The sequence below is a fragment of the Drosophila virilis genome, chromosome 3 (genome assembly GCF_030788295.1).
Source record: "Drosophila virilis strain 15010-1051.87 chromosome 3, Dvir_AGI_RSII-ME, whole genome shotgun sequence".
Taxonomy (NCBI): domain Eukaryota; kingdom Metazoa; phylum Arthropoda; class Insecta; order Diptera; family Drosophilidae; genus Drosophila; species Drosophila virilis.
In genome coordinates this window covers 5,963,523-5,990,708 of record NC_091545.1, presented here as the reverse complement: position 1 = coordinate 5,990,708, position 27,186 = coordinate 5,963,523, and the positions used below count along the sequence as shown (strand labels likewise).

At 38.3% G+C, this 27,186-nt stretch overlaps 1 protein-coding gene across 7 annotated transcripts; it reads left to right on the top strand.

The window, feature by feature from the left end:
* Positions 1-808: 808 nt before the first annotated feature.
* On the top strand, positions 809-26,668 carry Awh (LIM/homeobox protein arrowhead). 7 transcript variants are annotated; one of them, XM_032434767.2, is made up of 7 exons: positions 809-1,140; positions 1,500-1,602; positions 22,150-22,331; positions 23,827-24,044; positions 24,954-25,175; positions 25,365-25,490; positions 25,598-26,668. In XM_032434767.2, exons 1-7 carry the CDS (start codon positions 1,115-1,117, stop codon positions 25,657-25,659), a joined length of 939 nt encoding a protein of 312 aa, XP_032290658.1. In that variant the 5' UTR covers positions 809-1,114; the 3' UTR covers positions 25,660-26,668. The 7 variants fall into 7 exon arrangements, with proteins under 7 accessions (XP_032290658.1, XP_002046559.3, XP_032290661.1 ...); XM_002046523.4 differs by having other exon boundaries at positions 24,954-25,187; XM_032434770.2 differs by lacking the exon at positions 25,598-26,668 and having other exon boundaries at positions 25,430-25,481.
* The last annotated feature ends 518 nt before the right edge of the window (positions 26,669-27,186 follow it).

The window sequence follows — 27,186 nt, the reverse complement described above, 5'->3', positions numbered from 1 at the left end:
ATGAACACACACACACACACACACACACACGCACACCACACGCATACACCTAAACCTAAGGAATAGCTTTCAGAAAGTGCGCTAAACAAACAAATAAATGCTTACATAACCATAGCATATACATACCATATAGTACTATATCTAAAGGCAATACGATATAATGATTTAACTAAAACGTACCAAAAAATATGTAAGTTAGTGAAAACTGCTCAAGAAACAGAAAGAAAAAAAAAAAAAGAAATGAAAAACAAAAAACGATGAGAGGAAAAAAAATATAATATTGAATAATAAGCACAAAACGTATTGTACCACAGAACACAGAAAACGCTTTGTTGGCAAGTCCCGTAACCAGACAGTTAGACAGAGACGGAGAGATACAGTTGGCCAGTGTATGGAAGGGTATCGGATGGTCCTGAGGATCCTGAGGAAACGGAACATTTTGCTCCTGTTGTGCATTTCTTTGTTAGTTGCTCTATTTGTTATGAAAAGAAACAAAAACAAAAATAATGTTGAGCGTAAAGTTGAGGTTGTCGTTATACCAAGAGAGGGAGAGGGAGAGTTAGAGAAGGTCTACGAGAGCGCGAGAGTTGAGTGGAGAGAGCTGAGAGCGCGGGAATAACCAGATACAAGATTGGGCATAGAATATGGGAAATAAAACAGAGAAATAAAAAATAACAGAAAAAAAAAAAACACACACAAAATAAAATGATATGAGAACCCTCGAGGGGAATATGTTATACAATATTATTATTACATCATGATTAATCTAATGGTAAAACGCATCGTAATTATAATTTTACAACAAAAAATGCGACAAAAAGAAAAAAAAAACAAAAGAACAAAATTCGAACAACAAATCGCACGCAAAGTACTCGTAATATTGATAAAATGAGATAAAGACAAACGGAGTTTTTACCGACGAGCATTACGATAATGATAATTATGATGATAAAACAAAATAAATAAAATGTATTTATTTATTTTAATTTATATATATACACTAGAGAGTTATTACAAATATATATATACATAATGTATAAGGCAAAAACAAAACAAAACAAAAAAAAAAAAACAACAAAACTTAAGAGAGTTTAATTAGCTGAAAGTTGGGACAATGGATAAGGATAAGGAGAAACTCAGGTATTTATTATTTTAATTAATTTGCTTAATTTAATTTACACTCATTTTTATTCCAATAATATTTCAATAGCAACTAAAAAAGAAATTTTTTCTATTAGAATTTTCGATAACATTTTTATATATTAAAAAAAACTTGATTTTCCAATATTCAAAATATTTTCTAATTGTTTAGTTTTGAAAAAGTTATTGTAGCTTAAAGACATTTAATTTTATTTTTGTTGTATTCCGAAATTTTCGATTACAAATTAATATTTTCGAAAATTTGGTACATTGAAAGTATTTAAACATATGTATTTGGTTTTGAAAATGTTGTTTTATGTATTTTTATTTTATTTTATTTGTATGTATTCGGGATATAGAGGAAAATTCGGAAATCTGTCACCAAAACCCAACAAATGTCTATTGGCCAGAAATCGAGGAGCCAAGTATTTTGACAAGACTCTAAATGGGATATTAGTAAAGGTAAGTACAGACACTAATATGGGGTAGACTTTTGCTAAACACCTCGAATAGCAACTCTTAAGAGTTAAACAATAACCATAAATTATGGCTGGGTAAACAGGACAATTTGTCTGCATGATTTATTGTTAATGAAAACGCATTGGACGCCCTCAAGCTTATGAGTGTCGGCCATTTATAGAGTCCACACTGGGCACATGTTAACATTGAGGTCATAAAAACAGTTCAAGCAAATAGAAAATATATATATATATATAAAAAAAAGATAAGATACATGTAGATGTGCGTATGCAAACATTGTTGCGACCCAATGTAGGGGAATTTATGGGCATTATTTTGGGCAGGTTCCACAAGGCCTGGGCATAGTTGCACAGGACCTTTGAGGTCTTCATAACACGCGCGAGTGAGCCACACAAAAAAAAAAAACGAGAGACAACAAAGAACAGCAGGAAAACCCCGAATATACATGTATATATATGGCTTATATGCCACCAACAGTTTTTCTACTCGGACAACAAATTACCCTGAAATTTTCGTTAAACGCAACTAGGAATGGAACCGCATGCTCCTATCTTGGCAGGGCCATCATCTAGTGGAGACGACCACATTCTGAGCGGCCCATAAATCTGCCAGCTCGCAACCCAAACGCAGCGACAGGTTGCAGCTCAATAAAGAGCCAAATAAATATGATATCGTCTAAGGGGCCTAAACGAAAAACAAGAAGAAGAAGAAAATAGTATTAGAAAAAGGGATGAGTTCATTTAGGGTTCGATTGCGTCCAGGTAGCCGCCAACTACTAGGCAACCTGTTTCACCAAGCCAACCTAACAATGGCCCAGAAGAAGATGCGACGGCTGCGGCTGCGACTGCGGCTGCTATTGCGGCCAAAATCAAATGGTCAACGCTTTTGTAAACTGGTGACATTTAAAAATTATGGCATGTAAATGGAAGGCATTCCGGGAAGCGCGTTGACAGCCAAACACGGCCAGTGGCTGGGCGGGGGCTACTGTTAATCAATTTGGTGGCTCCGAATGAAGTTATTTGTGCGGCGATGCGCAGATGGCCCAAAGGATAAGGCGCAGTGAAAGGTTGGCCAAGACACTTGCCCGATAAGCGCAGCGGCTAACTCGTATGTGTATAAATGTGTGCACACATACACGTATATATGTGTGTGTGTATCTGCCCCACGGGGCGTATGCGTGTTAAAGCTTTCTACACTGACGTCGCTGTCAAGCTTTGCGCTCGTGATATATGGGCTGCATTAAAGTGCCGCCTTTGTAATGCGGAGACATCAAAGTGCACTCACACACACACACACACACACACACATAGTCAAACATTTGCATACACTACACACACAGACACACGCACACATACTCGCATGCAGCGAAAAGCCATAAAAATCACTTTGTAGTCTGAGCTGTAGGGCAGGGGGCGGCAGCGCCAACTATGCAACAACAACAACACAAAAAAAGTGCAATGCAATCAATTCAAAAGCTGGCAAAAGGAAAAGAGACAGAGAGAGAGATAGAGAGAGGAAGCAAGTGTGTGTGTGTGGGGGAAGTCTGTGAGCCTGTCAACAGACGGCAGGCAGGCAGGCAGCATTTAATCCTGCAAAAAAGGCATTGCAAGGCAGCATAAAATGATGATAATCCTTAAATAACGTGAGCGCAACATGAAGGTTGATCGCTGGCAGCGAAGGGGCGCGGCTGCAACAGCGGAGATGGAGGCGGAGGCTGATGGAGTTCAGAGGCTGATGATGGCGGCAGCTAAATGCCAATTGAATGCGAAGCGGCTTTAAGTGTTGGACAGTGTGAAACCAATAGGCAGAAAAAAGCAAAGTGCCGAGGGAGAGGCAGAGAGAGAGAGAGAGAGAGTGATAGAGAGGGGTCGAAAGAGTGAGTGTGGGGCAGAGCGCTTGAGGCGCTGCTAGTTGAACAGATAAGGTGGGGAATGTTTAACGAACTGTCCATGTGTACATAAGTTGTGTCAGTGTTGGGTATTGATAGGGTAAAATATGTTTATGTATTAATGCATATATTTATACCAGGGCTGCAAGCGCGAAAACTTATGATTGCGGCTTAAATTTTGAACCATAGAATAACCTAAAGATTCCTTTCGAGTAGCTAGCTTTTGGTTCGTGTATTTTTTAAATTTTAATGCAACAATTTAGTTTTTAATTTGGAATTGCCCGATGTACTGAAAATATTGTAAGCACTATATATTTTCATTTACAAAATGCGGGCTAAATTATCTCATATACCAAAAATGGTAACAAAGTAAGTTATGCTTTCCGGCTCCACCCAATCAGGATGGCTTAAGGGAAGCTTTAATGACGGATATTTTTTTAAAAGCCATGGTCAAAACTTTAATTTGATCTCGTTCGTTTTTCGGTTCGGCTAGTTTTGGCTAATTAAATTGGAATTTCGACATCAAAGCGATTTGGTTCCGAGCCGACTTAGGTGAAAATTAAGTTTTTGCCTTTAATTTTAGTTATTTTTTCGTGACATTTCAATCTAATTCAGTTCAAAATAAGTTTATTTTTATATGTCTAGGCTTTTCGCAAATCTTATTAGCACATTCTAGAGGCTCTATTAGGAAGCAATTGTTAAAATCCAAGTGAATGAAAGCTTAAATCTATGCACGTGATTTTTTTGGGGCTTAAAGGAAATACGCTTTTTTAATAAGTCCTTTCTCGTATTTTTATGCAAAGGATATTCAAGTTGCTGCTCAAGATTTACCAATAAGAATTATTCCAATAGCATTTAGTTCATTCAGTTAGCTTCAACTTGGCGCAAATTCAACAGAATTGAAATGTGTGTCGTTGAATCTTTAAAATTTAAATAGCTACTCGCTGCTCTTCGGGCACTTCCGGCCCATATTGCATAGCTGGAGAGCTGCCTCAACACGATGCCGAGATGCCAGCGTCGCCCAAATGAAAATATGTTGGCAAAAACTGTCAACTGGCAGACTTTTTGATGCCGTCAAGCGGTTTGACCCCAAAAAAGTCAAGTGCGCTGCTGCCGCTACAGCTCTAGCTACATTTCCGCTGCTGCAGTGAAGCGCGGAGACGGCATCAACATATCCACCCACATCACCCAATGGCCAACAGCCGCACAGACTCAACTCCAGATGAAGAGGCTCAAGCGTAAGTTTTGGCTCAGTTTGCGGCGGCGGCGGCGGCGCTCTCTTGGGCTGGCACGCGCCGGCGCACTCAATTGGCCGGCTGGTGGTGCGTGCGGCAATAATCTCACTCAAAATGGGGGACACGCTGGGCGAAACTCGTTCCGCGTGTGCTCAGCTAGCGGATGGGCGTGGCCCATTGAGCGGCCGCCATGGCAACCAATCAACAGACAAGCAGCAAGACGAGCGGACCCAAACCAGTTGAGCGGGTTTTATTGCTCGACTTGCGCTGCTGCTGGTGGTGGTGTGTGCGTGCATGTGTGTGTGTGTGTGTGTGTGTGTGTGTGTTTGCATTATGCTGCTACCACTCTCGAAACCGGGTCGTTGTCGTCGCCGTCGTCGTCGTCGTCGTCGTCGTCGTCGTCACATCCATGCTGAGCCATGGCCCATGAGGCTAGAGCGCCGGCAGTTTATGCACTGGCCTCGCAGCTGTAACAACGTGTGTCGCTCGTGAGCTGCCGCAGCCGCTCGTCGTTGTCCGTCAGCAACAACAGCAAGAACAACAACAACAACAACAGCAACAATAACAACAGTTAAAGCAGCAACAGCTCGACTGAAAGCCGCAGTTCGTACTGTTCGTCCGTCTTACAATCCGCAGCCCAACTGGCGTCTGTTATCGCGCCACGCGTTCGCGCCGTTTGATAAGGCGGCCCGTTGCGAGTTTTAGCGTCGGTAAAAAATAAAGCGTTCAAATCAAATCACAATACAAAAATATCTAAAATATTAAAATAGCAAAGAAACAAAAAGGAAATCGCAATTCAAATTGAGAAAAGCAAAAGTTTTAAATCCAGTGAACAATTATTCAAAATTTCATATGTGCTAATCAATAAAAAAGTGTTGCCGTTAATTATTTGCAAATTCACCTAGGTTTTTGCACATGAGTATTCAGATAAACATATATATATAGATATATATTCACATTCATACACTCATCTATATACTCAATCAATTCGCATGCATTTGTTGTCATTTGTTGGTCGCTTGACCAACTGATCAAGTTGTCAAAACATTTTCGCTCCGATCTGCATTTATAGATCGAAAAAAAAAAATAACAAAATATAAACATAAAGCTGGCTAAATAATTTTTGTGCAAAAGACTTGGATTAAAAATCGCCAAAATTGTGGAGGCAATTAAAATGAAGGTAAGCTTTAGCCTATATTTAAGTGATTATCAGAATACGGGGAATGGATCTTTATAGATATGCGAAGAGCATTGAGTTCATTTTTGCTGAACATATTTCAAGCGAGCCTTTGAGCCATAGTTCTTGATTATAGTACGATCTTGCTAAGATATAGCACATGCTAGATGCATCGCAAATAGATAGAAGAATTTGGTTACACATTTCATAAGGGGCATAATACAGCTATGGGCTGGGTTATCTTATTGAAATATTAGTTGATTGAAACCCCAAAATTAGATACATATAAGATACTTTATATGTTTCACTTAAATAATCAACTTATAATTTAAAGATACGAAAGATACATAGCAAGATAGATAAATAGATAGGTTCAATTATTGAATTAAATATATTAGCAAATCTTAAATAATATAAAAGTAATATGAAAAAGAGTATTAGTGACAACAGATCTTGGCTAAATTACAGATCCATATAACTTAGGATTCGAACGAAAGAAAAACAGTTTTTAAATAAAACAAAATCCTTTAATATTTATGTAGGCTAAGGTTAAAAATCTTACTTGTAAAAGAGCTTGGCTGATATATTACCACATCCAACCTTTGAATAACCATATTTAACATTATATATATAATTCAATATTCGAAACAAAATCAGTGTATTTCATTAATTTTGCATTGATATATAACATACTTAACGATCTAGTTGAAAATCTAGCTGACGGATCTTTTGAAAACAATTAAATAGGTAGTTATTTTTGCAGCTTAATATCAAATTGTAGAAATAACTAATTTGTAATCCTGTCTTATAGATTAAATGAAATGATTTGTGCCTGATGATATTAGTCTAAGATAAAACCAAAATTCGTAGCTTTCAAAATGCTTTGAACTATTTTCCTTCATAGTATTTTCCATTGACGCCCACGCATATTCATCGTAAATGTAAAATGTATATTGCCTTTCCTTATAACTCTTTTAATTGATGCGCATGTAAGACCTTTTCGGTTGACCTACAAAATGTGTTGAATAGATATTGAACCAAAAACCCGCTGGGACGCAACAGGCGGCATAAAGTAACAGGCAGGATGAGAAGTGGCGCGAAGGGGTGGGAAGGGGGACTCGAGCTGTGCTATATCTAAAACAATGGGCAATGGGGCAAATTCGGAGCCAAAACAGCTTTGCTGGACAAAACCGTACTAATAACTTTGGAAAACGATGAGTTTTCAAAACAGACAAGACGACAGACGCCCGCGAGTCGGTGAATATTAAAAGCACCACAAATCGCGCCATGGGGTGCAACATGGGGCATTGTGATATGGCAACACGGATTTGTATTCGAATATGACGACCATGTCAAACCCACACGTTGAATTATGGAAGCGGTTGAACGGGGGGTTATTGAGGCCTAAAGAGGGGCTGGCCAGCCTGCACTCGGAGCATCTTTTCATAGGCGCGTTTATCATTAGCTAACGTTTTTAATTTCTAAAACTTGTGGGCCTTTCAGGCTCATGACATCGCTCGAATTCAAATGTTCATTCAAAACTTGCCAAAGTAATTTTTATACATTTTTTCAACTGCCAAGCGTTTAATCGAATTTTACGTGGAAGATGTGCCGTAACTCAGTTACACACGAAAAAAAAAAAACAGCATGAAGTCTGCCTGGAATTCATAAAATCGCATTTCAAAAGGAAATGAAGGCTCTGCTACTGAATTTTCCTTTTTCCTTATAAAAATTATGTCTGATTGTCATTTCATAATAATACGATTTATTTTTAATGGTTTAAGTTTTCTAAAATTTAAAAAGATTTTCTTAACTATATAGTCAGAATCAAAGTCAAAATATAGTCAGCAAGTTTGTATTTTATTTTGAATATTTAGAAATATTTGCTGAAATAAAAGGTTCGTAAGGTAGAAAATATTTTCTTAAAGAAATAGTGTGTTAACAAATTCAAAAATATTTTCGAAAAGTAAACTTATTAAAAAGTAGAATTTATGTTTGCTAAATTTGATAAATAGATTCAATGTGTCAGAAATGTTTTGACAGTTTGGTGAGCCTTATTTTTTGGAGTGTATTGAAGTGTTGTTATTGTGTGTGTTCTTTTTTCATTTTTTGAGTGCCACCCGCTGTGCGCTTTGTGTGAACTCTGACGCAAGTGCTGAGCCACCCACAGGATTCAATGGAATATAATGTAATGTAAAATGTTAAATATTGGACATGGAACAGCCATGAGTTGGCTCTTTCGCAGTCGCAGCGTCGATCGACATGATTTATGCTTCAACATTTTTTTATCATACATATATTTTATATAAATTTTAGTTTTTTTTTTTTTTTGTTTTTTGTATTTTGCATGGCTTTGTCCATAAACATAATTTTCATTACCATAGCAAATTAGACAAGGTGCTGACGCTTATTGGGCCGCCACAAAAAAGGTCAAAATGTGTTATAAATTTGAACAAAGTTTTTCACATTTTTGGTGGCAAGCTGCCGCAGCTTAGCCAATAATTGAGCCAGGCCTAAGCGAAGCCCACGTAAAACCAATTCGAGCAGATGAGCGCATGCGGCTAAATAAATACTATGGTTAGTCTATGCTATATGCTCTATTGGCCAGGCCTTTAATAACTGTCAATATGCACAGCGGGAGATCTTAGAGAAAAAGCCGCAGCAGCCGCGGCAGCGCTTACAACACGGCTTCAAATCAAATGTCAACAGTTCTAAGCCGCAACTGGACAAGAATGAAGCCGGGCCTAAGACCCTTTTCTAACTTGACATCATCGATCTTGACCCGCCCCAGTTGTATAGATTCCCCTCCGCCCAACCCAACGCGAGAACCCAGAGCTATGACGCCACAGAGCGCAGCTTATGAATATTCAATAAATGTGTTTTTTATATATATCTATTTTTTTTTTTTTCTATTTTTTATTTTGTCGAGAAAGAGCTGGAGAAAAGGCATAAATACTGAAGCGCTTAAATGTCGAATGTGTGCAAAGCAACTATAAAATATACATATTTCAATAAATGAGTTTTCATTAATAATTCACTAGGAAATTAAAAAAATGTATACAAAAAAAAAAATCTCAGCATCGAGGCAGACTAAAAAGTTGTTAACGCCTCCCAAAAAAAAAAAAAAAAAAAAAATATGAACATAAAAAAAATCCCAACAGCACGCAGCATGTTTTCCTTAATTGAGAACTATGCGATAAGCTATAATTAACTTGGCATCTGAACGATCTTGACTTTGGCTTCAACTTAAACAATTTGTCTTCAATATGTCACTTGGGGCACTTCCAGTTGCGGCAAATTCTTTGCACTGCATCAAATTTAATATTTGACTTATAAAATCTGGTATTTCGGCATGAGTCAGCATTAGGCAAATTATTTATTCTTATATGGATTTAATCCTATTGCAATCCTATTCAAACATATATGTCCTATATATTATTTGATACTAAAGCTGTCACTTAACGCATTCCGGATACGGCGAATTCCTGATAAGCTAATAAAAACTGCGAGGTGCGTTTGGTTTGGGTTTGGCTTGGAGTTAGGCTAAGTTAAGTTGGGTTGGATTAAATAAGGCTGCGATTCACAAATCATATATAAACCTAGGCTTAAACATTCTATGAGCTATTGAATTGTGATACTGCTTGAAGACTGATTTAAAATGTTATAAGGTAATGCTTGAATAGCTTAAAGTTTTGGAGCTAACAACTTAGTATTGTTTAAATGGGATTTTATTAGTGTGCTTAGAGATATATTAGATCTGTTAATTACAGGTATTAATTTTAATATGCGCTGGAAGCGATCATCGTCTTCTGATCGTTACCAAGTGAAATACTGGGATAAAACTTCTGGTAGCTGCTATGGTAGTTGCTTTAAAGTATTTACAATTAAGGGGTATAAACAATGAAAGGGGTTAAACACAAATATTAATAAAGTGAAGTAATACACAGGATTCACCTCGTAGTTAGGTTGCAGGGTTGTCACCTTTTGAACAGAAAGCAAGATCTTAAGATTGACTAACACCATTCAAGTCAGAATAGTCTCATTAATTTTCTTACAGTGATAAGATTTTACTGTCCTATTGCCTGAATGTGCATTATGTGCTTATTACAACATCTACTTAAACTACAAAAGGTGCATTCAGTGCGTAAATCTGCGGCTGAAAATGCAGCACAACGCGTGCCAGTTTCTCGAGCACGTTTCGGATGACAACTTTGAGCGGGCAGCTGCTTGGTCAAGCGGCTTGCCCACAGATTTCTCGTGGCACATAATTGGATTGGCAACAATGTCCGGGCGGCAAACTAATGTCTAATTGACAACTGTGGCGTGGCGTGACAATGCTGACAAGAAGTCTACGCCCGGCACCGGAACAATAGCCAAAAAGAAGCGTAGAGAAGAGAAGAAGGCCAAAAATGCATCTTGACTTGAGCCAATTGCCCCGATCAGGCACAAAAGACAAACAAATATCACACCTTTGTTTATCCGAGAGACAAAAGAAACAGAAACAGAAACTCGAGTGGCAAACATGCATCCAGTGGTCAGTTCCAGATCCTGCGCTGGGTTGCGCATGCGCGCCTGCAATTTGTATAGCTCTCCCTCTCTCTCCCTCTCTCTCTTCTGTGCGCAACGTGTCGAAGTCACGGGCTGCATTTTTAGCAGGTAAATGTGAAAAATCCCAAAATGAAAATCAAATGCCAGACGCCAGCCGGCAAGAGGCAACAAAACGGGCGACCGCACAATAGAAAAATGTGAATCGCTCCGAAGTGCATGTGCTTGAGGTCTCTGCGGCATTGTTTCTCGAGTGCATCCGCAAAATAGTCCTTAAAGGACGCTTAGTTGGCTTACAAATGATGCATGGGCACAACGAAAAACACACACACACATACAATTATCTCTCTATATATATATAAAATAAAATAAAAAGGGGCTCGACGCCCAACGGCGGCAAATAAAATTGTAAAATGCCACAAATCATTGCAACTGCTATCTACGCATTGTCGCCTGTCAATGTGCGGCTCGAGTGGAAAGCCAGGAAAATCCGCCCCTAAATGTTGCTGCCAACCCCTCCTGCTACCCCCCTTGCCCTGACTGTTCTCTGCCCCTGCCCCTGCTCCTGTGCCTGTTCCTAACAATCCCTAACGACAAACTATTCGATTTTATTTTACATTCTGGACAAACTTTCATCGTTTGGCAAAATAAATGTTTGCCTCTTGTCGATTTTGTCATTAGTTTTCCATAGCCATTTTTCCTTTATGCACTCTCTCTGTGTGTGTGAAAATATTGCTATTTAATTGTTTGACAATTTGGCAAAAGCGTTTACAAGGCAACAAATGCTCAAGCAGAGCTTTGGCTAAAGATGTCTTCTGCTAGACTTTTTCTACCTGTTGCTAAAGTCCTTGTGCATAATCAGAAATTGGCTGCTTGTTTTGAAGCAGCGACCTCTCCCTCCCTATTGGTAAATTGCAGCTTTCTAGAACTTGCCCGTTTAGACTCTATATATATGTAGATATTATCTAGCACAGTAGCTCGATGAGAAATTGAACTCGTTTTGTTTTTTATTTCAAATTGCCGCCAGAAATATTTCAAAGTCGTTTTAGCCAGCTTCTAAATAAATTAAACATACAGAGCAGAAGCAGCATAAATTCATTTGCTGCTGAACCTCAAACTTGATTTATTGTTTAAACATAAACATAGACGAACTTCAGATTTCCATTCAAAATAAAAGACGCGATTTTTGTGTGCCGAACAACAACAACAACAACAGCAGCAACAAAAGCGACTACCAAACCGAAAGCAAATATTAAAATATTATTATTAATTTATGCAAAATGTAGATTTAACTAATTAATTGTGGTCGCTGCTCAATAAAAAACAAAAATTATACAAAAAACTCAACTTTACACAATGCAAACGCTGAGCTGTAAAAAAAAGAGACAGTCGTCGACTTATTGATGTTCTGTGTGGCTGCGACATGTTGACGAAAAGACAAAAGGGCATTCAGATTCATTTTCAGCTACAGTTTTCGGCTACAGCCAATTCGCAGATACTCGACTCATCGTGCGGCATGATGAATGCCTCAAAAATTCGACAATCATAAAAAAAATAATAATAATATTACTGTGCAAAAAACCGGAATATATGATAAGCCGAAGCGAATTTACTCTTAAATCTGCTCGGAGCTTCCCTTTCATATGCTAATGCTTGGACACCCTCACATAATATGAAAACAAATGATTTTTTAAGCGGCGTGTTAATTGCAATTGAAACGTTTAAGGATGAGCGTCAGAAAGGGAATCGAAAAATCAACTGTTGAGAATGCCCTGTAGCAGCAGTGAATGGGGTGGATGAGTTAGCTAGGTCACCCAGTCAAGCAGGCAGCTGAATAATCCGACTTTGAAGCTCAGGCGCGTGCGAAGGTCATAATTATAGGACAGGTAAATAGTTTTGAAATATATATAAGCCTCTCACCCTTTAGCATTATTAAACTTTATTTTGTTCTTTTTTTTTGTAATTGGTTTTTGACATATTTGATATTGAAAACCTAAAATAATAATGAAGATAATTCATTAATAGAAATATGTTTGAAATGAAGTTTTTAGTATATGCCTGGGCCTGAACTAATTAATTAAGAAAATTAGCTATGATTAACTAACTTTTATAATGTTATACACCCTTTGCCAGACAAACTGAACGTGCCAGTTGGTATACCCTCTGGGTAGGGTATAGTTAGAAATTGTTAGATACTTGCGGGCGATTTAGAAGCGATTTATTAGCGATTGTGCTGGCTGACAGAACAGCAAGAGCTGGCTTATACCGGTACCCGCTCCCTCTATCACCTTTTCTCTCCATCTCAGTCTCTCTCGCTCGCTCGCTCACTCTCTCGCGCTCTCTCAGCTGTTTGCACAACTGCCGTTTGACGTTTGCTCAAGATAAGCGATAAAAAAATAAGTAATGAGAGGCAATAAAAAATGGCACTTGAAATGTTTGCCATGGAGCTGAGAATTTTATTCAAGCTGATCATAAAACGCAGAGAGAGAGACAGAGAGAGAGAGAGTGAGAGGGAGAGAGACAGCTATATAGATACATTTGCAATTTAAATATTAAATGCAAGTTTCTTAAATACAACAATTTATACAGCAATAAAAAAGTATAATAAAAAATATACACAATAAAAAAAATGAAATAATATTTAAATATTAGCGTAAATTTATGGAAATTCTTCTTCTTTTTGTTGTAAGCAAATTGCAACAAAACGAAAATTGAAACTTTCGTAAAGAAATATGATTTTAATGGACAAGTTTTCTATGCAAATAAAGCAGATTATAGCTCATTTAAAAGCTTGGAACTTTGAACCTGGCGCAGAATAAAAAGTAAAACATAAACATAAAATGTAGCTTATCGATTTATAAGCTCACAGTTTTTTTTCCTTCTTATTTTTTATGATTTTCGGGAACCCTCCAGCGGCAGCTGTTGCGGTCGCAAATGATCAAAACAAGTTCTCGAATCCGTTTGTGACTTGAGAGAAAGAAACAAAACAAAAAAAAAAAAAAAAACAAACCCAAAAGTAGGGCTACTTTAAGTGGGCTAGAACAACATTTCAGACATATAGACATGGTCAAATCGAAATAACAATTTATTTTTTTTTTTTTTTGTTGGTGTTGCCACCGAGAGCGCGCGGGGGCGCTGACCGGCGGGGGGGTGTGGAACGGCACGGAATGTCGTTGTCGAACGCTTTGAAATTTAATATGAAAACGTTGTCTATGCAAATGAATATTGCCACCTGTTTATGTTTATGGGCAATGGAAATGGCAGCATCCCCAACGGCAGCTCCCAAAAACGGTATTGGCTGCAAGCGATACGATACAATACGATACGATACGATCCGAGCGATCTATCAAGTGGCTTCTCTTTTTTTTCTTTCTTAGGGGGGATTATTGTAAGTGTGCATGTGTGTGTGTGTGGCTGCTGTGGATTATCTTGGTGGGAAAAACGTGAGAACGATCGTGTATGCAAATCACTTTTTGACTTTTTTTTCGATGTTTTTTTTTTTTTTTTTTTTTTGGTGGCAAGCAAACGTTCCACTCGTAGTCCAATAAAATATACAAAAACTAAAACGAAGAAAGTATTAAAATGAAATTTATTTCGTATGGGGCGAGCCACAGTTATAATAAAACGCGTCTGGGAGCGCACACACAAAGCCCAATGTTTGCCAACAACAACAACAAAAACAGGAACAACAACAACAACAACAACAACATTGCTTATGGCGGCTGTAAAACACAAGCAGTCAACGGTCTTTCGGTTCCCCGCGTTGCCTGCTGCCAGTTGCCGGTTGAATCTTGCCCCCAAACCCCTTCGCACACACACACTCACACACACACACAACCAGGCACACACAGAACAAAGATCGTTGAGATCTCACACAGTTGATGCTGCTGCGGAATTGAGTTGAGTCGCGTTGAGTTAAATTTTGTGTTTTGTAGTGTAATAAAGTGCGACATTTTAAGTCGTCGACTGATCGGGGTAATAACTTGTCAACACACCGTCGTACCCAACAATATGACCATTAAAAATTGTGGGACCCCGGCCAAGAGGGACTTCGTCATCGACTCCGAACTCCAAAACAATTTAAATATACTATATGCCCACAGAATTTGTTCAGTCGCAGGCATTTTAATTATGTTGCTTTATTTATTGTTGCAAAAAAAAAAACATCTTTATATATAAATATTTGTGAACAACACTTGTTGAGTGGACAGGCTGAAAACTTGACTAACAAATTGTTGTTTTAATTGTTTTGGTAATGGAAATGCATGCGGCATGCAATTGCCAATTTGTTGGGCGGTTGGCAGTGGAGGTGGTTAGGGGTTGGAGGGGCTATTTAGCAGACAGACACAATGCACGGGCAGCTGAGAAAGCGTATTTGGCCATTAAAACGTTGGCAGCTCGCTGGGCCTATTGGCCGTAAAATATTTTACGATGTTACGCCAACAATAAGCGGCGTCCAGCTAATCCGCCATGTGCGTGCCATCTCTTGTACATCCACTCCACTCTGCCCCTCTCTCTGTCTCTCTTCCACTCCGTGGCTGTGTACCTTATAAAGCTCCCTCGAAACCCCATCATAATATTTGCCTAGGCCAAAAGCGCGCGGTGCCTGTGTCCACAGCCGCAAATGCCGAACCTGCCGGGAGAAGTGCTCGAGCTGGCAACTGTAAATGTATCTTTCTATGTGTGTGTGTATCTATGTGACTGCATGCGTATGTGTGTGTGTGTGTGTGTGTGTGTGTGTTGGGTGTGCGTGTGATGTGTGAATATGTTGTGAAAATTGAATGGCATATGCACATTTTGTCGCCAGTGATAAAATTTAATAACGCTGATAAATTTAGCAAAAACATGTTGGGCCATTGACATAAAGCGGTAATTAAGTTTGCTGACTCGCAGCAGGACAACGTCCCAACGTTGCAACAACGAGCGCAAAGTGCTGCCCATCCAAAGTACAGTGAACACCCGGCTAAACGTACAAAGGCTAGCTGCAAAAATATACAAATTCGATTTACGAAGAAATAGTAATAGAAGGAAAATTCATTAAGAAAATGGTAAATTATTAGCTGTAATATTGTATACACATTTTCCCCTCTGTCTCTCTCCCTCTCTCTCCCTTTTTTTTAATCTTAGTCTGAGTTATTTTGAGTAAGATTTCATGCAAATGTATATACCTATGAAATAATTCCGGATACTGAAGATTAATACTTTTTTTTGTTGAGATATAAGCGAAATCTATTAGATGTGTGACTCCTTAAAGTTCATTCAGCTTCTCGTTATTCGCTTGGTGTTAGTTATTTAATCATCTTCCATTTTAGCCGGCACTCACTGTATTCCCATAGAAAAGCTTTCGCTGCGGCTGCATTGCGCTCTTCTTTTTATTTTATTTTATTTTTTTTTTGATGCTGTTCTGTGCTTTTGTCTGTCTTGTTATAGCGGCCATTAATTTGATTGGATCAATGGGCGCGACAACAGCTATATTCATACTCGCAGTCACAGACAATGGACACACACTCACACTTACACACACACACACACACACACACTCAAAGACTCGTTCGCAGCGTGAAATATTTGTAAGCATTTAACCAATTTATGGATGCATGCGAGAGTACGAGTGTTGTATACTAAATGTATCTGGAGGATGGCAAGGCGTGGGCGCCCCTCCGCCCAACGCGCTGCCGTATTCAGATCCAGATACAGATACAGATTCATTCATAAAGAGCAGTCATTAAATAACAATCAGCTACGTCGCTGATCTTAACGGCAAACAAACGCCGACGTGTAAATTGGCATAATATTTATCATTTTTTGAATATGTTTATATTTTATTTTTTGTTAAACAAAATCCCACGCAACGCGACGCCAAAAAAAGTAGCTCTAATTAAAAGCGTCCATTTCGAAAGTCTGATCAAAAAATACAAATAAATATATATAAAAATCTATTATTTTATAAGATAAGAAAAATATTTATTTGGCAGAATTTTATTTTACTAGTTTTTATTTAGGTTTATAAATTCAACAAAAAACTGGCCTGTTTTTTTTTTTTGTGATATTTTTCTTATAAAATATTTTGGCACAGCCTTCATTGTTAGCTGGCGCTTGGCGTTGCATTTGTTGTTTATTATTTGATTGTTAATATTATTATTTTTAACGCTGTTGATGTCAATTTTTAAAAGCGCCTTAAATAGAGCCCAAGGGCCTTAAGAAAACATATGCCAAAATAGCCGCAGCAACAAGTGGCCAAGTGCGACACACGCATACACACACACAGTTTTTTTTTTGATTGTCTTGGTTTGATTGTTGTTTGCGGCTTTGTCTTGGAGCCTGGCTGCAACATTCTCACGCTGTTTACATTTGTTGATTTTCATTATTTGGCTTGCCAAGCATTTGTCCCTCAAGATGACAAGTCAACTACCAAAAGTATCGCTCAGCCTTAGCCCTGGGCTTTTGTCATCTGTTTTTTTGTTTTCCTCTTCTTCTACGATCGATCTCGAATCTCGAATCTCGGGAACTGTGCTGCTGCTGCTGCTCCCATTGATGATCGCTCAATTTGCGCAATGACGTGAAAATTGTGAGTGCTTCGTTTTGGGTAATCGATCTTCGGGGCGTGCAGCCAGGCCGCGGTAGATGATATAGTTGTTTTGCCATTGTCCGATCGGGATCTTTGTTTACCCCTCAGTTGGCTACTGTGTTGGACAGTCGCAAAGCACATCAATTGATTCGTTGCGAGCAACTTGTTAACATTCAAATGAAACTATCTATCAAGGCGGCGGATGTTGCGAATCGAACCAGCGACCTGCCTCTAAATACGCTTCTTGAAACCAGGTTTCGGCTCTGTTTGGTTTTTAGAACTTGAATGAAATAGTTTAATTTTGACTCAACAGCTGCCCGTTGTACTTTGAAAATATTGAAAGCCATAAATATATTCCTGTACAAGTTACGGGCTAGATTTCATCTTTAAGATTTGTTGCTTAGACTAATAATTGTTCAATAAATTATGGTTCGCTTCGGGTTTCCTTCGCTTTGGCTTGGTTTGAGGTTCGGTTCAACGAAAAGAACAAATTTTAATTCCGGATTTGAACTGGTTCGGAGGAAAGCCGGCTTGCAGCCTTGATATATTAGCATCTATATTATTTATTTCGAGTCTCACACCTCGCGGGCGCTTTAAATGGCAGCTTGTAAATTTTATTGCATACTCTTCAGCGTCATGTCTTTCGTTTTTATTTGTATTTCTGTTTTATAGTTCTATCTGGCCTTTTGTCTCGCTCTTTATGTGCCTGTTATTTACGACATTTAGGCAAAAGTTGCAAGGTGCAAGTTTTGTGTATGGAATTTTTATGACTGCACAGGCAGCGATCTAAAGGCTCTCGAGAGCTATGCCCATTATATAATATACTTCAGCTAAAAAAATAAACAGAGTAAAGAAAAACTGGCTGGCAGAAATGTGAGAAATACATGTCTACAAGCTGCCCGGCTTATCTAGTTCTTCATAATCAAATGGCCGTCGTGAACTCTGTTAGGTTTCAGTTCCTTCGACTGCCCTCGGCTACAAATTCTTTGTTCTCGATGAGCGTATGTTTGGTAAGCTATAAAATTTGCTAATAATATCTTTTGTTTATGCATATTAACCCTCGTTATGTGCAGATCTTTAAATCTTTTAGCTGCCATTTTAGCATTTTAGCCAACTTAATTCAGTTCTTATGATAATCAATTGGTAGATGATATCATGTAAAATCCTCATAATGAGCTGCAGTCGCTATTAATTTCAAACTGTTTATAGGAAAAGCTTACTATATTATGTTAAATTATTTATATTATAGTATTATGTGAATGTTTTAAGTAAGTTGCGACAGATTGGACTAGTTCTAAGTGCTGCAGTCTTTGGGGAAACTGATCAAGGTTCGAATCGGAGGATTCCTTGTGTGTTGCGATGTCTATTAAGGGTTAAGGTACTATATAAAAGTAATATTTTGGTTTTTTTTTATAATAAAATATTAATAATTTATAACCAATCAATTTAAGTTATCAGCAAATGTTTCTAGCCTGAGGTTCGAGCATGCAACCAATAAACCAAAAGAACTAAGTAGATCGCATAGCTCATCTAATGATAGTAGCGTGTTTGCCAAATTTGGTTTTAGTGAATCGTATAGTACAAATATTAATAAAAAGCTGCTTAAAGATACCGCCCTTTTTTATCAGCTGTATAGAATCCCTTTCCGTAGCTTTAACTTGTTGCGAATTGCAAGCGTAACGCAAACAAAGACAACTCAAATCAACTGTGAACTGTAAACTTTATAAACTAAACTGATAAAAATCCCAATATAGAACTCTTAACAAAATGATAATATTTACGTGAAGTCCTTATTGGCAATGGCATTGGCTTATTGAAATTCAAAGCTGGGCCACAGATTTATGCAGCTCACAGTGAAAACCTCAGCATGCATGAAGTAAATTACAGTCAAATGACATTCCAGCCAAATGCCACTTCGCTCTGACAGCAGACATATTTTGCAAAAGTGGGCATAGACATGACAACAACAACAACAACAAAAACAACAGGAGGAACAGCAACAACAACAATAACAGGAGGAACAACAACATTGACAACAACAGCAACACGACAATAACTGCATCCATGAAGTACACACCGCCAGTCAAGTCAAAGTCTGGCCTTGGCTGCATGTGTGTGTGCCTGTGTGTGTCATAACGGGCGTCGGGAAAACAAATTGCCCAAAAAACACCCCGAGCTCGAGTCTGGCAGCTTCTGGGGTTTTTTGGTTTTTGGGTTCCTGGTCGCTCGCTCGAGCAATGTGAAAAGTTAAACGAAAGTGACAAGCGGGCAGGCAGGCAGGCAGGCAGGCGGGCAGGAGGGCAGGCAGTCAACGCGCAGGCTCGTTGTGGCCAGGAGCCGTGGGCCCCGGGGGCAGCTAGGGGAGGGCGCGATTAAACGTGTCACACGGGCGACGCGGTTGAAAAGTTAAATGGCAGCGGCAGCAAAATGAGCAGCAGCCACCATGTTAGCATGTAGTTATAGCTACACACACACACACACACACACAGGCACACTCAGGCACACTCAGGCAGTTGTGTATCTGTGAGATACACAGGCGCAGCTACATGTTGCTCATGCCCGTGTGTGTGTGTGTGTTTCTTGTTGTTGATGGTGGCCATATTGGCATTTTTGGCTATTTAATTTTCCATAACGTGGGCATATTTCCCAGGCACAAATCTACCCAAGCGGCAGAGGTATCTCATAGGTTGCCAGCTTATAAGTAGCTACAAATTGTCATGAATAACTTTTTTGGTTTGTTTTCGTTTTTCGGTTGTTGTTGTAGTTGTTGTTGTTTGGCTGGCGTTTTTCCTTAACTGCGTCACATGCGCTTAGTTTCAGCGACTTGATGCCATACTTTATTGTTTTATTAATTGGTTTAGTTGCTGTCGAGCGACGCACTTTGATCTTGTGCCGCCTCCTGCGGCCTAGTCACGGCCGACTTATTGTTTATATATTTATATATTTTGTATTATTTGTATTTGTATTTGCTGTTGTTATTGTTGTTAATGTCTCGCGCCTATTTGTATTTATTTTGTGTATTTTGTCATTGGCAACTTTTTGTCGGCGGCCGCTTTTAACTGAAAATTTGTCAGCCAAAGTTTAATAACAAGCTGCCAGACGTTGCCTTTGCCGCTGCCGCTGCTGCAAAAAAAACGCTCAACAATCAGTTGTAGCAACAATTGTTGCTCTAACAACAACAACAACAACAACAACAATAGCAACAACAACTCATCGCCAACGCCAGCAATTAATTTGTAAAAAGCGGTAAATTTATTTTCACTGCCGCTTTTTGCCGCTTTGATTAATGGAAAAACAATTTTGAAGTCGCGGTTTGCTTTTTTTCCCCGTTGACAATCTATTTTTTTTTTTTTTTTGTTTTTGTATTTTTTAATGAATTTGTGAATATGCAAAACGCTGGCCATTAATTAAATGCCTTTAAGTCAAACACTGCGTATTTTATGCTATATATAAAATTGCTCAGCAAAAACAAGAGAAATTAAAACGTTTTAAAGTAGACAAAAGACGAAAATTAATCGAAATTTAATTGCATTTGAAGTTTGAAACTTTGTCAAGAACTAAGGCATAAGACGATTTAATTAAGTATAAACAATAAAGAGAAGTTGGCAATTGTCTCAAAATTACGTTCCACGAAGATTATATAAAAACAAAACTATTTACTCGACTTCACTAATTTGGTTATTTTTGTTAAATAAATATAGTCGAAATTCGTTTTGGTTTATAAAAACAACTTTTTTATTTGTAATATATTTATTCTCAATATACGCTCTATATTCTATACTCTCTAATCTATAATTTGCTCAAAGTATTTTAAATTTATACCCATTTAGCTTTAAAAATCAGCTTTACAATTATTTATTATATATTATTCAGCTTATCTTAATTCCATGTTTATTTTGTGTTTATACAGTAAACGTGGCTAATATATTATTAAAGGGGAATGTTATTTAGGAATAATATATGAAATTTAGCATAACATATATAGAATTCCTTAAAATATTTTAAATTTCGATCAAGCTTTGCATGAAGCAGCTTAAATATTGCCCCACATAACAATTAAGCGCGCCCAGCAGTAAATTAAATTAAAATGTGTCGTTGCAGCTGAAATTGTTTGAAATTGACATATTACGCGAACACAGAAAATCCATTTAAAATAAACAATACGGGTAGCCAGATATATTTATATATATATATATATATGAAATGTGATCAAATTTGTTTGAAACACTTTTAAAACGGAGTAACATGCAGTCCAAAATGAATATGTATAAGGGGCACAATTGATGGCTAATAAATTAGATAAATATTGTTTCGTTTTTGGCCAAGTTAGCTGTGTTTTGTTTTTCTCTTAGACTGTGACACAAACTGTGATCGTGACTGCGACTTGGTATGTGAATGTGATTAGTAAAGCAGTTTCAGCTACATTGAAATGATAACAATTAGCATAAGATTTTTAAATTTATGTTACGATCCGAACAAAAACAACAACTGAAACAGAAACAAAAACAAAAGAAACTCGTCTGCGACATTAGACGATGGCGTTTCCTAGTATTATTTGTTATTGATTATTGTTGCTTTTTCGAATTTTAATATACATTAATAAGTTAAATGTTGCAGCCGAGAAATAAAACAGAAGCCGACGGCACATTCGATAGATTTATTGAGCGATTTCAGCTGAAAGCATAACAAAAGATGCCAACCAGCTGCTGCGATAAGAGTTAAGATCAGTGTTCCAAATAAAAAATAAAATAATAATACAACATCGAACCGGTTCGGCATTTCGAGCACACATCAAACGAGCAAATAAATTTGGCTCTTTGAATTTCTTTTCCTTTGTTGGTTGTAGCTGTGAAACAATTTACATTTAAAGCTAGTCAAGCGCCAGAGTGCACTGATCTTTCAATGTTCTTTGAGAAAAGTATGTATAATGTGTGCTAGAAGATAATGCCCGGTTTAAATGAATGCAAGTGACTCAAAGCCGCTTCAGTTGCTTTATTTGAACCGGTGACCTCACGCTGGATAGTTCGACGCTCAGCCTGAACACAATCCTCTATATATATGGATGCCTAAATATTTATCTAATATGTATCTTACTTGTTATTTGCTATTTTTTCAGACTGAGCTGCGTTCCTGCGCAGCGTGCGGCGAACCAATCTCGGATCGATTTTTTCTCGAGGTTGGCGGCTGCTCGTGGCACGCCCATTGCCTCAGATGTTGCATGTGCATGTGCCCGCTGGACCGGCAACAGTCGTGCTTCATCAGGGAACGCCAGGTCTACTGCAAGGCCGATTACAGCAAGTGAGTCGTCATAGCTATATCTATCCATAACTATCTATAACAAATCGAAGAACTTAACGCATATTTTCAACAAATGCCAAAAACAAAACGAAAAATCATCATCAAACCAGATTCGTTGTTCGCATTTTATGCGCATTTTATGGTAAACATTTGGCTTAGCTTCGGCATATATCTATATTCATAGTATAGCCGATATTATAGTCGATTCCCTGCATTAATTTTGGCATTAATTTAATGTTTTATTGGGCACTTTCTCGACAGATATTCCCATGTCGTAATCGATGCGATCATTGTTCGATTTCCAAAGCATTTTCCCCCAAACACTGCTGTGTGTGTGTGTGTGTGTGTGTGCACAAGTGTTTTTCACATATTTTCCCACACGTTTGAGTACATGGGGTACATGATCACAAAGATAAAAGAAGAGTCTGAGGTTAATTGTAACAATTCGACAACGTTGCGACTTAATCCCTAAGATAAACAGACCAGTCGAAAGATGCGGCCAAAACGCTTCGAAAGCGACTTTCAGACAGACTTTAAATGCAAGTTGCAAGCAAAGTATCTTACAGATGCACACAAACACACAAAGATACAGATACACGTACTCGCTGTCGCTTGGTCTGTCTTGGCTGTCCACACAGGCGGAAAACGGTGTCGACGGCCAACGAAATGAAAATAAACAAACAAACGCGCCGTGAGATGCTGTAAAAATATTTATTTTTCAAGTTAAGAATTTTAAGTGTGCATTGGGCGCTGGGCCAACGGGGCTGGGGTGGGGTGGTGTGTTGGTGTTGGTGTTGGCGTTGCCGCTGAAGATGGAGACATCAGAGTCATAGAGCCAGAGGTCCAGTCATCCCAGCCAAACGGCCGTACAATGTTGTGCTTGTAAAAATAAGCTTAAAAGCTAACAATAAGCCGTTGCCAAAGTTGCCAACTCATTTGGAAAAACGCAGGCGCGAGAGAGCGACAACTTCCGCTTAGAAAACGTCCACTGAAAACGCATCCAAAACGCATACAAAACGCAAGTGAAACGCAACTAAAGAGCATGGGACGACATTAAAGTAAAGCAATGCTTAAGCTAAAACAATTAGTTATTTAACATATGTTGCAGAATCGTAGTGCGAAATATTTCATAAACGCAGATTGAATTTAATATCGATTATTAACGCTAGCAAGCCGCCTGTGAAACGCAGGTAAAACGCTTGAAATTTGCCAAACGCGCGGAAACTCCAAGCGAAACGCTAGCAAAGCTGCTTGGCATCAAATTTTGAAGCACAAAATTGTTGAGTATATTTCTTAGGCACAACATATTATTTATGAAATAAAATATGCCTCAGACAACCCCAACAGAAAGGTGCAACAATCGTAAGCAAAACGCTAGCTAAACGCGCCCAATAAATAAAGAAATAATTGTCCTGCTTAAAATACAACTTTACAAACATAAACAACAACTTCCGTTCTCTTTTCATGCAATTTATTTTCTTTATTATTATTGCAGAAATTTCGGCGCCAAGTGCTCGAAATGCTGTCGCGGCATCTCCGCCTCCGACTGGGTGCGACGAGCGCGCGATTTGGTTTTCCATTTGGCGTGCTTTGCCTGCGATCAGTGTGGACGCCAGTTGTCCACCGGCGAACAGTTTGCGCTCATGGATGACCGTGTGCTCTGCAAGGCTCATTATCTTGAAACGGTCGAGGGTGGCACCACATCAAGTGACGGTAAGCGTAACCAAAATCAAATATAATAAAATAGCGTAGAAAATAAAAGGAAGGCAAGGTCGAAGATTGAATACTCTTATGGGTTTGTGGCTTGGCAGATATGTTAGCTGAAGAGTGAAGTCTATAATAGTCTGAGTCTGATGCGAATATGTTAAATGATGGAAAAACTCAAATATTTACTTTTCGGGCTATCTGCGATGTAGAGCTTTGAGGCGGACAGACAGGTGAACAGGTACAGCCCTGTAGTGCTTACACCTGTTGATCCTGAGCATAAATATATATATCTGATATGTCTTTTTCCATGCATTACACTTTGCATGTCCAAATCAGAATACACTATGCAAGTGTATAAAAAACAAAAGCCAAGCCACAAATAAGTACATGATGCATTGGCGACAATAACAACAAAAAGAACAACATGTAGCACGCTTTGGTTGCAGGCGAATCGGTTGGCAATTTGGAACGCTTGGTGGAAACTAAGCGCCAGGTAGTCGCCAAGTCGGTGACCAAGTCAGCTCCTGGGCGAGCTCTTGATGAAATCGTGTCATAACTGAGGCATAAAGAGTCAAAGCCGCGACGCGCCAGACGACGTGATCGGCTTCAGAATGTCGCTGTGCACGTTCTGCTCCTCGTTGTCGTTCTCGTGGTTGTTCTTATTGTCGTTCTTGTTGTTCTCGTTGTTGTTGTTGTCGTTGTTGCCCCTGCGCCGCGGACCACCAAGAAGTGGAGGCCATAAAGCCACACGGCTATAAACTATAAACACTTTTGACATTTTCAATTTGGTGCACTGTCAAAATGCTTTTAGACAGACGCGGCGCGGCTTAGGCACGTACCGAGCCATACTATAGTTGTTCCATAGTAAATCTTCTGCTAGCTAAACGAAATTCCACTTTGATTCGATTTCCATAGATGGCTGTGATGGTGATGGTTATCACAAGAGTAAAACGAAACGTGTGCGCACCACCTTCACCGAGGAGCAATTGCAAGTGCTGCAGGCCAACTTTCAGATTGACAGTAATCCGGATGGCCAGGATTTGGAGCGCATCGCCTCAGTAACTGGTCTGAGCAAGCGTGTGACGCAAGTTTGGTTTCAGAATTCGCGTGCGCGTCAGAAAAAACACATACATGCTGGTAAGAATAAAAGTAAGTAGTGGATTAGTGCAGCATGCCGAACCCAAAGTAGACATAAACAACTAAGTAGCTCTACTAACTAGTTCCTACTTATACATATATATAAATATAGATATACCATATATATAAGGAATATGCCATGCCATGTTGCTAATCAAGTTCTATTCGACAAACGATTTCTGATTGCAGTACGCGAACCGGAAGGAAGCTCATTTGCGCGTCATATTAACCTGCAGTTAACGTACTCGTTTCAGAATAACCCACAGAATCCCATGCATATGAATGGCACCAAAGGGGCTCTATATCCAGCGCATGGTGAGCCGAGCTTTAAAACAAATCACACCAAGTCGCTGGTTCTAATCAATAACTCTCTCTTGCGCGCTCTCTCTCTTTCCCCTCCCTCTCTCTATGTCTCCTTTTAGAATCCTCCATGGATGAATTGTCGCAGGACTCGAGCGTTCACTGTATGCCCAGCGAGGTGTGACTGCAGCAGTCCTCGCCAGCGCGTGCTCATCGCTAGCTTCAATAAAAGAAATATACGAAAAAACTGAACACAATGATCAGTTAAAGCTATGTGCATCAGCTGGCTGTGGGCTGCTTTTAAGCAACAACAACAACAACAAAAACAACAACAACAAAAATAAAACGAAAAAACGTCCTTTCCTAGTCAAAATTTTATGTAAAGCGTCGTAGCAGACAGCAAACGCTCATATGAAATGAAAAACAAAAACAAAAAAAACAAAAAAAAAAAACATAAAACAAAATATTAAAAAAAAAGTCGTTAAAACATTGCGAGTATTTCAACACATCGTCGAGGATCGTCAACAATCCATCAGCTGTTTGATGCTTTGAGCATCCGGAAACGCGCCCCAGTCCACATAGAGTCGGCAAAATCCAATATCTCATCTCAGAATACTACAACACATACATTCCTGCATAGCCTATAAAACATAAAACAAAAAAACCTAAGCATAGTTTAGTTAATTTAATTTAAATGAAATTTAAATTTAATTTAGTTTAATGCCTAATTGTTAAGTGTTTTGCTCTCTAACTATCCAAGCAACTATCCATCTCTCTCTCTTTCCCTCTCTATCTCTCTCTCGCTCTCTTGCTTCCAAACTAACTTTTAGTTGTTAGGGTATACAAAAAAAAAATGCAGCTGCTTGCCAAGGCTTTTGTAAAATATTTATAGTATATATATGCCTATCATGAGAAATGTTGTTATTGTTTATTTTCTTGTTTTTTAAATGTATAAAAAAAGAATACCTATATATAAATATCTATATATAGACATATATGATATACATACATATGTAACTGGCCAGGCATTTTGTACATAGTTGTAATAGCCGAAATTGATAAGCAACGCAGATTGATTAAATGAAAATGAAACTAAACTAAAACATTTAGTTAACACAAATTATAAACAACTACAATTAATGATGAATCGAAATCAATTATAATGCAAAGAAAAACACACTTTTTAAAAACAATCGATTAATGTGTTATCAATTTATCGATGGGCATAAAATGTGTGGACAATTTATTAATCTTTGTTAAAGTTGAGCTCAAACCATTTAAAATAGGAGCTACTTGAGACTGTTATTTAAAATAGATTCGATTATCGATTTGATTAAGTGTTAACGTTTTTTCTCTTCGATTGTTGAATATCGATTCCGATAACATAATTTGATTTGCATATTACAATTATCTAGATGAGCATAGCTTGGAATCGATGGAAATAAATAACATAATAGACAAGCATAATATATCATTACAGATCAGCCTGAAGGTAGCCAATTATTAAACTATCGATATCGATTACGTGCTATCGATATCGATGGTCTAATATAAGGAAAGGGAAACTTAGAATATTATCGTAGAAATAATATAACAAATAGGTGAAGATTATTTTTAATACATTTCGAGTAATAATCTTTATCTGGAGCAGGAAGAACAGATTTGATACATAACAATATTAAATGGATTATTATTTTTGACGATTAAATAA